This window comes from Pongo pygmaeus, chromosome X (genome assembly GCF_028885625.2).
Source record: "Pongo pygmaeus isolate AG05252 chromosome X, NHGRI_mPonPyg2-v2.0_pri, whole genome shotgun sequence".
NCBI classification, from domain to species: domain Eukaryota; kingdom Metazoa; phylum Chordata; class Mammalia; order Primates; family Hominidae; genus Pongo; species Pongo pygmaeus.
The window spans coordinates 19,522,731-19,535,980 of NC_072396.2; the positions used below are offsets into that span (position 1 = coordinate 19,522,731).

At 43.6% G+C, this 13,250-nt stretch overlaps 1 protein-coding gene across 12 annotated transcripts in view; it reads right to left on the reverse strand.

Moving 5' to 3' along the window:
- The window catches only part of ADGRG2 (adhesion G protein-coupled receptor G2), a 133,849-nt gene that overhangs the window by 21,728 nt on the left and 98,871 nt on the right, over positions 1-13,250 (reverse strand). For all 12 annotated transcript variants that reach the window (XM_063660460.1, XM_063660459.1, XM_063660461.1 and 9 more), the window contains 5 exons: positions 13,113-13,150; positions 10,781-10,875; positions 9,226-9,292; positions 3,425-3,822; positions 374-539 (listed from right to left, as the gene is read on the reverse strand). In XM_063660460.1, the coding sequence (XP_063516530.1) occupies positions 374-539; positions 3,425-3,822; positions 9,226-9,292; positions 10,781-10,875; positions 13,113-13,150 (764 nt within the window). The remainder of the gene's footprint in view (positions 1-373; positions 540-3,424; positions 3,823-9,225; positions 9,293-10,780; positions 10,876-13,112; positions 13,151-13,250) is intronic.

Consider the following 13,250-nt stretch of genomic DNA (forward strand, 5'->3'; position numbering starts at 1 on the left):
CTCCTGAGTAGCTGGGACTACAGGCACGCATCACCACGTCTGGCTAGTTTTTGTATTTTTAGTAGAGACGGGGTTTCATCATGTTAGCCAGGCTGGTCTCAAACCCCTGACCTCAAGCGATCCGCCCACTTCAGCCTCCCAAAGTGGTGGGATTGTAGGCGTGAGCCACAGTGCCCAGCCTCAAGGTTGGCAGTGTAGATTTGGCAGTCCCACTCTGTCTCCTCATTCTAGGCAGAATATAGAGTAACAACCTGAGAAACCATGATGTACCTGGTACTTGGGAGTAAAAGACTTGGTGATATTAATCATGTGAGCAGCATCTTTATCTTTGGAGGGTCCCCTCTTACCACCACTTCAGTTTGCTAAGTCGTACCTTTGAGCCAGAGGGGCCAGCATGTCGGGCGGGGAATGAAGGAGTCTGCTGACTTGGTTTATCATTTCTCCTGCGAGGTTAGGCTCCAGGCTGCCCAAGGACAGAGCCTTCTCCATCTGCAACACTTGGTTCTCAAGATCAGAAATACTGCTGGTGTTGACGATGTCTATATCAAAGAGCCAAATCGTGTTATGAACACACAATGGAAAACTCACTAATAAAGATAAACATACATACACCCTGTGATATGGCAAACTCACTCCTGGGTATTTGCCCCAGATAAATAAAAACATATGTCTTAGGAAGACTTGTTCATGAATGTTTATAGTGGCTTTTTTCATAATAGTCCCAAACTAGAAACAATCCGAATGTCTATCAACTGGAGAACAGATCAACAAACTGTGGTACCTCCATACAGTGAAATATTATTCAGCGATAAAAAGGAATTAACTCTAAATACACGCAATAGCATGGGTGGATCTCCAATTTTCCAATACATTATGCTAAATGAAAGAAGCCAAACTCAAAAGGCCACATACTAAGTGAGTCTCTTCATATGATATTCTAGAAAAATCCAAAAAACTGTAGGGAAACAGATCAGTGGTGGCCAGGGGCTGGGGGTGAGGGGATAGGTTTTGACTTTGAAGGGACACAAGGGAACTTTGGGAGTAGTGGGAAACTTATATATCTTGATTATGATGGTGGTTACGTGACTGTGGGTGTTTCCAACTGCACAGAACTGCAAAAATTTGATTTATCCATAAAATTGGATACATTTTACTGTATGTAAATTTTACTTCAATAAATCTAACTAAAAAATATAAAGCACATCAGTGTATTTAGTATATACTCATATAAGCACAAGTATACTTGTATTTAATTTGTATCATGTGTACAGGATTTTATGTGGATTGCTGGAAGCTCTTTTGTGAAAAAGAGATATTATGGGCTGGGCATGGTGGCTCACGCCTGTAATCCCAGCACTTTGGGAGGCTGAGGCAGGTGGATCACCTGAGGTCAGGAGTTCGAGACCAGCCTGGCCAACATGGGGGAACCCCGTCTCTTCTAAAAATATTTAAAAAATTAGCCGGGTGTGGTGGCATGTGCCTGTAGTCCCAGTTACTCGGGAGGCTGAGGCACGAAAATTGCTTGAATCCAGGAGGCAGAGGTTGCGGTGAGCCGTAATTGCACCACTGCACTCCAGCCTGGGTGACAGAGTGAGACTCTCTCTCTCAAAAAAAAAAAAAAAAAAAAAAAGAATATTATGAAAGCTGGACTATCACCTGTAAGTCTGATTTTTAATAGGGAAACAATGATACAAACCTGTCTTTAACAACAGACAACTCTTAACTTCACCACTTAACATCCTATTATTTTGCCTATTCCCGTCGAATCTTTATGCATGTGTATTTATACTGTTATAAACATGGTGTGCAAACTATTTGTTGTTGGGCTATTTTCACCTCACATCAAGACTTGAAAATGCCCCCAAGTTTCTGTGTATTTCTGTTTCTGTTCTAGTGACTTACATGGTCGCATAATAGTCATTGTGTTGTAGTAGCATATCTTATTTAATCATTCCTGTCTTCTGGAACCATTAAGTTTATTCTAATTTTTAGCTCCTGGGTAACACCTCAGTCTGTATCTTTTATGCATATGTCACTTTGCTTCTTGTTGCCCCAAGAATAGATAGGCACCAGAGGCCACCTTGATAGTGTTTTGTGTAGCCTGTTAGGCTGAGTCTAAGGATCACTGGGAATTAGCTTTGGGAAGGTGGGCATCTTAGGCCCAGGCTAATGAACTTAAATTTTACTTTATTCTTCATCAGCCATTGGACCTTCCTTTGACTAGAGCCCCAATGATTTTCTAATTGGCCGAAAATATTTACATTTATAAAAATTTATTGGCTGGGCACAATGGTTCATACCTATAATCCTAACACTTTGGGAGGTTGAGGTGGGAGGATCACTTGAGCCCAGGAGTTTAAAACCAGCCTAGGCAACATAGCAAGACCCCAAAGCTACCAAAAAAAAAAAAAAGAAACAATTTAAAAAAATTTATTGAAGAGAGAGCAGTGCAAATTTGAAGAAATATGAAGTCATTTGGCAGAAGCTCCTTATCTCCTGGTGATGCTGGCACCAGGGTGGAGGAGGTGGGTACCAAAATCAATCTAATGTCACCAAAAACTTGGCTTTGCCTCCCCCATCCTCCAAATTCTAGAGGAAGACCTGCCTCTTACTCATGGAGCTGGAACTTCAGTGTATCCAGATTTCTCTCAGCTTCTTTCCCTCTTGCCTTTATCTCTGTACCACTAAGCCCACTTTGGACCCAGGAGCCCTTGGCGGTTTCCACAGCATTCTCACGTACACCTTCATTCTCAGCCTCATGCAGTTAGTGTGATGATTTTGATCCTCGCATAGAACAGGCGGAGGCAGGAGGAGCTTGTTCCAGATTACACTGTCTGCGAGGGCCCGTGCGGACCCAAGCCTGGGTCTTCACAATGTTTCTCCCCTCATACCACTACCTTGGCTCAGTCTGTGACTGACTGATTTGCAGACCTGCCAATTTTTTCTTTTGTCTTCTGTCTAAGCTGAGCTGCTATGTTTAATAGATCAAAAGTTTACTCTTCAGGGTGTTGAAAACAGTGTCCCAATCACCTTTTGTAGGAGAAAGAAACCGAGAAAATCTCCAACTCCATCAAATGAGATCTGTGCTTGCCCTTTAGAGCTATTTCTCCATTATCTTGGTCAAAACAATGGAACTCAGCCACAGCCGAGAAGCAAAGTGACAACTGCATGAAAGATACCGATACCTGGGAGCTAAAAAGTAGAATAAACTTAACGGTTTCAGAAGAGAGGAATGATTAAATTAGATATGCCACCTCAACACAATGACTATTATGCAACCATGTAAGTCATTAGAACGTTAGAATCCCAAAAGGAAAGCTCTAGAAATCAAGCGAACGTCATACAAAGAAAGGCTCAACATGGTCTTATCACAGATGTCTTGATTGGCAGATTGGCTGCTGTTCAAGTGACATCTTATATTTACCTGTCTGGACAGGAGGTGCGCTGGTAGTGTTGACATTCACAGGGGCAGACACGGTGGGAGAGGAAAATGAGGCTTTCACAGGAGGTGAGGTGCCGGAGACATGGGTTTGGGGCATAGGGGAAGAGACAGTTTCAGACTGGGGGGGCATGTCAATGGCAGGGCTGGAAGCTATGGGAGCTGAAGGCTCCATAGCTGAAGGTGAAAGGGGGTGAATCTCCCCTATTGGAGAGGGAACATTGTGGGTCACAGGTGAATAATCTGGGGGCTCAGCAAAAGAGGTAGCTTTGGGGACCTGGGAAAGCACAGTGGCCCGAGGCACCACTGGGATGGATTGGCTGGAAGAAAATGGTGGGCCACGTGGATGGTCAGCAAGACAGACAATGGGATCCTGCAGGTCACTAAAGGAACAAATCAGAGAGATACAAGTGAGACACGAATGAGCTACAGAGGGGGCGAGTCTTTCCCCTCTGGCAATCATCTGACACTGTCAGGTTGACGTAGTTACATCAGGGACATGACACTTCCAGCCTCTGCCATTTCACACCCTCTGTGCACCTACCCACCATCCCCCAGCCCCTGCCCACTTCTACCACGTACTTCCTGGGAGAGGAATGGGCAAGGAGAGATGCTCTTCTGTGACTCCCCAGTTCACTGCTGCTCTGTGACTCTGTGTCTCATGGTCACTCAATTGAGGGGATCTTCTCTGTTTTCCCGGGTGAGGGGAACTGCAAAATGTCTCATGACCCAACTGGTTTTCATATACTAGGAATCTGTCTTAATCAACTTTACACTGCTATAGCCTGGCATAGTGGTAGCTGACCCATGGTAACTGACCAAGAAATGTTGGTTGAATGAAAACAATGAATCAAGCTGGGGCAAAAGAGGTGGTCTACATCAGCTAAGTCTTGAAGGTTCCTTTAGCTCAGTGGTTTTCAACCTTGGCTGTGCATGAGAACTACCCAGAACATTTTTTTTTTTTTTTTTTTTTGAGACAGAGTCTCACTCTTGTCGCCCAGGCTGGGGTGCAGTGGCGTGATTTTGGCTCACTGCAACCTCCGCCTCCTGGGTTCAAGTGATTCTCTTGCCTCAGCCTCCCAAGTAGCTGGGACTACAGGCACCTGCCACCATGCCCGGCTACTTTTTGTATTTTTAGTAGAGATGGGGTTTTGCTATGTTGGCCAGGCTGGTCTCGAACTCTTGACCTCTGGTGATCCGCCCGCCTCAGCCTCCCAAAGTGCTGGGACTACAGGCGTGAGCCACTGTGCCTGGCCCAGAACACTTTTTAAAACATATGTGTATATAGATTTCTGTGGCCCACTCCTCTGTGTTTGATTCAGCTGGTCTTGGGATGGGGCATGTGTATTTTCTAAACTCTCTGGTGATTTTCATGGGCATCAAAGGTGGAGAAGTCCTCACCTACTCTCTGGCACAAGATCCATCAGTCTTGAGAGATCTAGGGAGGAACAACTAGAGGAGGAGCAACAAATTATTACCCAGGGAATATTTACTCAAGGAAGCCTCTGATCGATCTAGTTTGAGATGGAGACTTAGAACACCAACAAGAATGTGTTCTTAGAGCTTCTCTAAGGTGAGAAGAGGGAGGAATATTAGGTCAAGGGGCCTAAAGCAAGTCACATCTATAAAAAGAAAAGGCTGCTTGGTCCAGTCTGGCTGGTCACTTGGCCATAGGCCTCCCTGCATCCCCTGAGGTTCGGGGCAGTGAGGATAAAGGGTGTCAGACAGTCAGAAACGTCATGAGTCAAAAAGCCTAGACTTGGCCAGGCGCGGTGGCTCACGCCTGTAATCCCAGCACTTTGGGAGACCGAAGCAGTGGATCACCTGAGGTCAGGAGTTTGAGACCAGCCTGGCCAACGTGGTGAAACCCTGTCTCTACTAAAAATACAAAAATTAGCCAGGCGTGGTGGCGGGTGCCTATAATCCCAGCTACTCGGGAGGCTGAGGCAGGGGAATCACTTGAACCCGGGTAGCGGAGGTTGCAGTGAGCCAAGATTGTACCACTGCACTCCAGCCTGGGTGAAAGAGCGAAACTCTGTCTCAGAAACAAACAAACAAACAAACAAACAAACAACCTTCGCTAGGGCTCCAGCTCTCACTACTCCTGTGGACAATTTACCCAACATCTCTGAGGCTCCATTCCCTAAACTGTACACTGTAGCAACACACCTGGCCAAGTTGGGGTAAAGGTGCTTTGCAAAGTATACATTAAATTTTCTTCAGCTTATCTGGGGGCCTGCAGAAGGCAGACCCCCAACACAGGCTCCCATTCACTGGGCTCAACTGTGAAGAGGTTGCCTTCTACTCCTGTCACTTATGCTAGTCAGAGCCCTCCATCCACTGTGAGGCACACAGGGAAGCGGCAGAGCAGTGGTAGGCAATGCCAGCAGCACATCTGAACCCCTCAGAGTACCTCGGCACCAATGCCTGGGCTCGCACTCCAAACCAGCTGACCTGGAACCTCTGGCAGTGGGCGCAGGTGCCCATTTTAATGCATGTCATTTTAATGTGCTTCTTTACTGCGGTGTAGCCTGCATAAAGTGTACTAATCTTACATTTAGAGCTTGAGCAATTTTATATATAATCACCACCTAGATCAAAACAGAGCATTTCCAGCACCCTAGAAGGCCACTTTGACACATCAGTATGTTTTAAAAATACCCCAGGTATTTCTAATGTACAGTTAAACTTAAGAACCAACATATTAGAAAGACCCTGGGTGGGCATCGAATTCTAGCCCAGTGGTTCTCGAACATGGCTGCACATTAGAATCACCCCACCCAGGAGTTTTTAAAAACTGGGAAGCCCAGGCCGTATCCTACACCAGTCTCTGAGGGTGGGAGGCAGGCATCAATGTATTTTTAAATTCATTCATTCATTCATTCATTCAGAGACAGGGTCTTGCTTTATCACCCAGGCTGGAATGCAGTGACACGATCATGACTCACTGCAGCCTCCACTCCCCAGGCTCAAGTGATCCCTCCTGCCTCAGTCTCCCAAGTAGCTGGGACTACAGGTGTATATTACCCTGCCCGGCTAATTTTTAAAAACTGTTTGTAGAGACAGGGTCTCACTATGTTGCCCTGGCTGGTCGCAAACTCCTGGCCTCAAGCAATCCTCCCACCTCGGCCTCCCAAAGTGCTGAGATTACAGGCGTGAGCCACCATGCCCAGCTGCATCAATGTTTTTTTAAAACGCTCCAGAGGATTTCAACATGCAGCCAGGATTGAGAACCACTAGCACTGCTCTACAGTCTCTATATAGACCCTTGGTGCTCAAAGTGGGGTCCATGAACCAGCAACACTGGCTTCACCTGGGGAACTTGTCAGAAATGCGGAGTCTCAGGCCCAGGCCTTACTGGATCAGAGTCTGCATTTTAACAAGATCCTGAGTGATGGATGTGCACGGTGATGTTTGAGAAGTGTTGATGTTCATCCAGTCCATTTCCTAATTTTACAGAGCTCTAACTCACTTCTTCATTTGACCTGAGACTCTGAAGGTAAAAAAGCATCTGCTCTTGAACACGGATACACAGCTAGTTAATGACTGAGCCCTAGCTGGACATCAGTTTCACATCCTGACCCCTTTTCTATTCCTGTTTCTTCTTCTTAACCACCCTCTGAATGGGCAGCCACTAGGGGTCAGTGGGGCTGCCTCAAAAGAGGGATGCTCTTCTGATCCTATCCCAATGCTTCCAGAAACTCTATCCCCAAAATGGGGCTCAATGCTCCAGCTTAATGGGGCATGTGAAGCTGAATGGGGCATGTTACTCTTTACTTTTTATTGCAGAAAATGCTGCTACAAATCCTTAACCAAAGACTTTTACCTGTTCCTCAAGGTCCAATGTTTTAATATTAGTATATCCCAGAAATCTGGCCCACAAAGGGCAGACAGGCTATACTTAGCCTTCTCTTCCCATCTGAGAAGCTACACAGATTTTTTTAAAAGTCCTTTTTTTCCAAATACAATTTTTATCTGATTGTAGAAGAATATAGAAAATGCTGCAAAGTAAGAAAGAAAAGAAAAAGTAAAAAAAAAAAAAAAAACAAAAAAAAAACTCATAATGCCAGCAGGCAGGTCACTCATGGGGAACCACAGTGAACATTTTCATTCATGTCCTTCCTGTTTTTTTCTATGTATGCTTCTATACACCTGTGGTCACATCATGTGTGACTTTCAGGGTCTTTTGCTATTTTGGAGCACCCATCTCCCAGTTTCCCTCCATTGGAGCAATGATTTTAAGGCATCAATTCTCAACTTCGGTTGCACATTAGAATCGCCAGCAGGGCTTTTATTTTTATTTATTTATTTATTTTTTTTGAGACAGGGTATTGCTCTGTCGCCCAGGCTGGAGTGCAGTGGCATGAACATAGCTCACTGCAGCCTTGAGTTCCTGGGCTCAAGTGATTCTCCCACCTCAGACTACAGGCACGTGCCACGATGCCCAGCCTTTTTTTTTTTGTTTAATTTTTAGTAGAAACGAGATCTCACCCAGGCTGATCTTGAACTCTTGAGCTCAAGCAGTTCTCCCACCTGGGCCTTCCAAAGCGCTGAGATTACAGGCATGAGCTACTGCGCCTGGTCCAGAAAGGCCTTAATGCCTAGGCTATATCCCAGACCAATTAAATCAGAATCTCTGAGCCTGGTGACTGGGAATCAGTATTTTTTTTTTAACTTTTTATTGGAACTAATTTTAAGTTTACAGAAATACTATAAAAACACTACAGATAGCTCTGTATACCTCCCACGCAGCTTGGTCACCCAGTGTTAACATCTAACATCCAGAATTAGACCCAAATGCCTATCAAAATTTAGTATTTGACAAAGGTGACATCTCAGATCACTGGGGAAAAGATGAACTTTTTCATATTTAACTACATAAAATTGTTTCAAAATTTGCATGACAAAAAACATGATAAAGTCAAAAGACAACTAAAATACTGGGAGAAAATATTTGCAACATATACCATAGATATGCATATAAAGAGCTAATATGCACAATATATAAAGTACTTTTTTTTTTTTTGAGACGGTTTCTCGCACTTTCGCCCAGGCTGGAGTGCAATGGCGCAACCTCAGCTCACTGCAAGCTCCGCCTCCCAGGTTCACGCCATTCTCCTGCCTCAGCCTCCTGAGTAGCTGGGACTACCGGCGCCCGCCACCACGCCTGGCTAATTTTTTTTTGGTATTTTTAGTAGAGACGGGGTTTCACCATGTTAGCCAGGATGGTCTCGATCTCCTGACTTCGTGATCCGCCCGCCTTGGCCTCCCAAAGTGCTGGGATTACAGGTGTAAGCCACCGCGCCGGGCTAAAGTACTCTTAAATAATGGATCAGATATCAATTAGAAAAAATACAGAAAAGACATGTACATGTAATTCACAAAAAGATACAAAACAGCCCCCAAATATATGAAAAAAAGTTCAGACTCTGCCTTAGTAAGGAAATGTTGATTAAAGTAACACTGAGCTACCATTTCTCACCCATCAGACCGTCAAACATGTTTTTTAAATGACAAAACATTTAGTTCGTGAGTCTTGGGAGTCAGAGTGTTTTTAATGCTCCCCAGGTGATTCTAATGTGCAGCTAAGATTTCAAACCACTGGTTTAAGGCAATGGTCCAAGTGGAAACTTCATACGGCAGAAAACTGCATTTTCCCTAAAATTGAAAGCCTTCTTTAATTCTAAAGAAAGCCTCCCAAAATTCTAAAACTCCTTAGCTAGCATGGTGATTTTTTTTTTTCTTTTTTTTTTTTAAGGAGAAGGGTCAGCATGTTTGTTACATACCACTGAAGCTTTTCCAACTCTTCTGGGGAGGAAGGACAGGGTGTCCTGACAGAACAGCAGCAGTGTTCTAGGGGAGACAAAAGGAAAAGGAACAAGAAAAATGCACGGTCAAGAACAAAGCAAGGTGGCAGCTCAGAACCATTAAGTATCACGGTTCCTACACTGCCTGCATTTAAAAGAGCAATTGTCTAAAACAGGTGATAAAATAGATTGGACGCCGTTATATTGACAATTATATACTGTATACATAGTAGTGCTCAAAAATATTTATTGATTTTTTGGGGGTTATATGCTTGCAGCACTAATCACTCTTCAGTAACTCCTAAGAGGAATTCACAAATAAACACATCTTGGAGGACATGATGTTAAGTGAAAGAAGCCAGGCACAGAAAGACAAACACCGCATGATCTCACTCAGATGTGGAATCTAAAAAGTCAAACTCATAGAAACAGAGAGTGAAATGCTGTTTACTGGGGTGTCAGAGGCGGAGGGATTGGGGAGATGTTGGACAAAGGACACAAAATTTCAGTTAGGCAGGAGGAATAAAAGAGATCTATTGTACAACATGATGACTACAGTTAATAAGAATGTATTGTATGCTTGAAAAGTGCTAAGAGAGTAGACCTTAAATGTTCTTACCACAAAAAATGATAGGTATGTGAGGTAATGCAAATGTTAAACAGTTGATATAGCCATTCCGCAATGTATATCAAAACATCACATTGTATACCACAAATATGTACAATTTTTGCTTGTCAATTTAAAAAGTGGACATATCCCAGTAGCAATCCATTGAACACTCCAAAAAGAATTCTCCTTCTCAACAGGGTTTATCATATTATCAAATAAGACATATTAAAACTTTATTAGCAGGGAGGGAGAACATTAGAACACCTAATGCATGCAGGGCTTAAAACCTAGATGATGGGTTGATAGGTGCAGCAAACCACCATGGCACATGTATACCTATGTAACAAACCTGCATGATCTGCACATGTATCCCAGCACTTAAAGTAAAATAAAATTATTAGCAAGCAGGAAAAATAACCTTCTAGGGCTCTTTAAAAATTGCCCAATGGACAGGTGTGGTGGCTCATGCCTGTAATCCCAGCACTTTGGGAGGCCGAGGCAGGAGGATCACTTGAGCTAAGGAGTTCAAGAACAACCTGGGCAACATAAGGAGACTTCATCTCTATTAAAAATGTTAAAATTAGCTGGGTGTGGTGGTGCATGCCTGTAGTCCCAGCTACTCGGGAGGCTAAGGTGGGAGAATCACCTGAATCCGGGAAGTGGAGGCTGCAGTGAGCCATGATCGCATCACTGAGCCTGGTGACAGACTGAGACTCTGCCTCAAAAAAAACCAAAAACAACAACAACAAAAAAAAAAAACAAAAAAGAGAGAGAGAGAGAGAGAAATTGCCCAAGGACAAAGGAGTCAAAACAGAAAGGTGTAACATATGTAAATTTATTAATTACATTTTAAATTAGAAAAATAACACATTAAAAGCCACATGAAGATTAATGCAGCAATAATAGCAATAATAGACAACTTACCCATCGGTCGAATCTTTACTCTTTCCAAAGCAGCTATTACAGCACATGCATTCATTGTATTATTCAATTTTATTGTGAATGTACAATTTAATGTGCTGTAAGGAGAAATATACATAACCAGAATGTTACTAAATGGGAAACCTACCTACATATTTGTAATTGCTTTTGTAAACAGAGTGAGGAAAGGGGACACTGATACTGTTAACTTGTGATGTCACCCCAATAAGCTTGTAAATACCCATTTACCACGGTCTGAATTTTACCCAAAAAGACTTTATATTAAGAGACATTTATGGAGGTTCACATTCACAGAGGTTGCAAACTGGAGACTCTCTGACCACACACAGGTGCTGTCTCATTTTGCCTGCCTACACAACGAACAGGCAGGGGTGAAACTTGGTTGCAAAGACAAGCAAGCACCTTGACACTTTTAATCTCACCCCCAAAACACTAGCTGGCCGCTTGCCTGGTGTCTATAAACATTTGAGTTTCCATCATGGGAGCCCTTTCACATACCAGTTTAGATGAACATCAAGATCTTTTTTTCTTTTTTTATTTTAGATGGAGTCTCGCTCTGTCGCCCAGGTTGGAGTGCAGTGGCATGATCTCAGCTCACTGCAACCTCCCCGCCTCCCAGGTTCAAGCGATTCTCCTCCCTCAGCCTCCTGAGTAGCTGAGATTACAGCCGTGCATCACCACACCCCACTAATTTTTGTATTTTCATTAGAGATGGGGTTTTGCCATGTTGGCCAGTCTAGTCTCAAACACCTGACCTCAGGTGATCTGCCCAACTCGGCCTCCCAAAGTGCTGGGATTACAAGTGTGAGCCACTGCACCCAGCCACATCAAGACCTTTCAAATCCAAAATCTTTCTGGGGCCGGGTGCGGTGGCTCACACCTGCGATCCCAGCACTTTGGAAGGCTGAGGCAGGTGGATCACTTGAGTCCAGGATTTTGAGACCAGCCTGGCCAACATGCTGAAAACCTGTCTCTACTAAAAATACAAAAAGTAGCTGGGTGTGGTGGCGGGCACCTGTAATCCCAGCTACTCAGGAGGCTGGGGCAGGGAGAATCACTTGAACCTGGGAGGTGGAAGTTGCAGTGAGCCGAGGTCGTGCCACTGCACTCCAGCCAGGGCAACAGAGTGAGACTCCGTCTCAAAAAAAAAAAAAAAAAAAAAAAAAAAAAACTTTCTGGGAATTCTATCTAGATTATTAGATAGCTAAGAATTGAAGACATTCTCTGTTTCTTTCTACTTTAGCCTTGGTTTAGGTGAAAGAAAATTAATGTTACAATAACGAAAAGGAGGTCAGTGAAATGAACTAAATACGTACAGTGGATAGGGAATACAATTTCACAGAAGACTTGCCCTTATTTGTACCAATGAATAGTTTAATGAGTAGAAACTCTCATTTTCTAGGACTTTGACTGTCACAGAAGGCTCGGGGTTCAGATACTGAGTGTATTGCCCTGTAAGCCATCGGTTTACACAGCCAGGATAGCCAATGGACACAATTCAAAATGATAATCTGTGCAACCCCAAATAATTGTTGGACAAGCTCTGATTCACCCCTGTGTGCATGTGCTTCTTAATTTGTTCTTTTCTCTTTCTTTAAAAATAATTTTTTTTCAGACAAAGTCTCACTCTGTCACCCACGCTGGAGGGCAGTGGTGCAATCTCGACTCACTGCAACCTCTGCCTCCCAGGCTCAAGTGATTCTTGTGCCTCAGCCTCCTGAGTAGCTGGGATTACAGGTGCCCGCCACCATGCCTGGCTAATTTTTGTATTTTTAGTAGAGATGGGGTTTTGCCATGTTGGCCAGGTTGGTATCGAACCCCTGACCTCAAGTGATCTGCCCACCTTGGCCTCCCAAAGTGTTGGGATTACAGGCATCAGCCACCGCACCCAGCCATGTTTTTTTCTCTTTCTTTCCAATCTTTTCTTTCCCCCTCTTTCCTTCTTTTCCCAAGCTCCATGTTACATTCCCTCTTTTTGTTCTGGCCTTCACCCTGCCTGGACCACTGGGAGCCATTTCTTGGTTATATTGGTGGCCCTCGGGGCTAAGGACACTGATGACCCTTAGCCTTGTGGAACCGGAAGTAAATGGCCCAATACTACACACTTCTCTGTACTTTGTAAAGAAATGAGAAGGTAGATATGACAGAGTGATCAGTGTTTGGAAAAATAAAAATATTTAAATCCAAAATGTCATTAATATGTATTTATTTTAGAGGACCCCCCTTTGCATTTGCAATTTAACTAAGACTCCCTAATACTTTATTTCTCATAAATGGAGAAATTATATTTATGAAAGTATTAAAAATGACTGACCTTTGGGTCTCTGCTGTAGCACACATTATAAAGTAAGTCTGAAACAAAACAAAAAACATATATACCCATATATGTTACTTTGGGCAGTTGGAAATATCAGAAAAGAAGACCTAAGGCTAATCACAGAATTTTAAAATG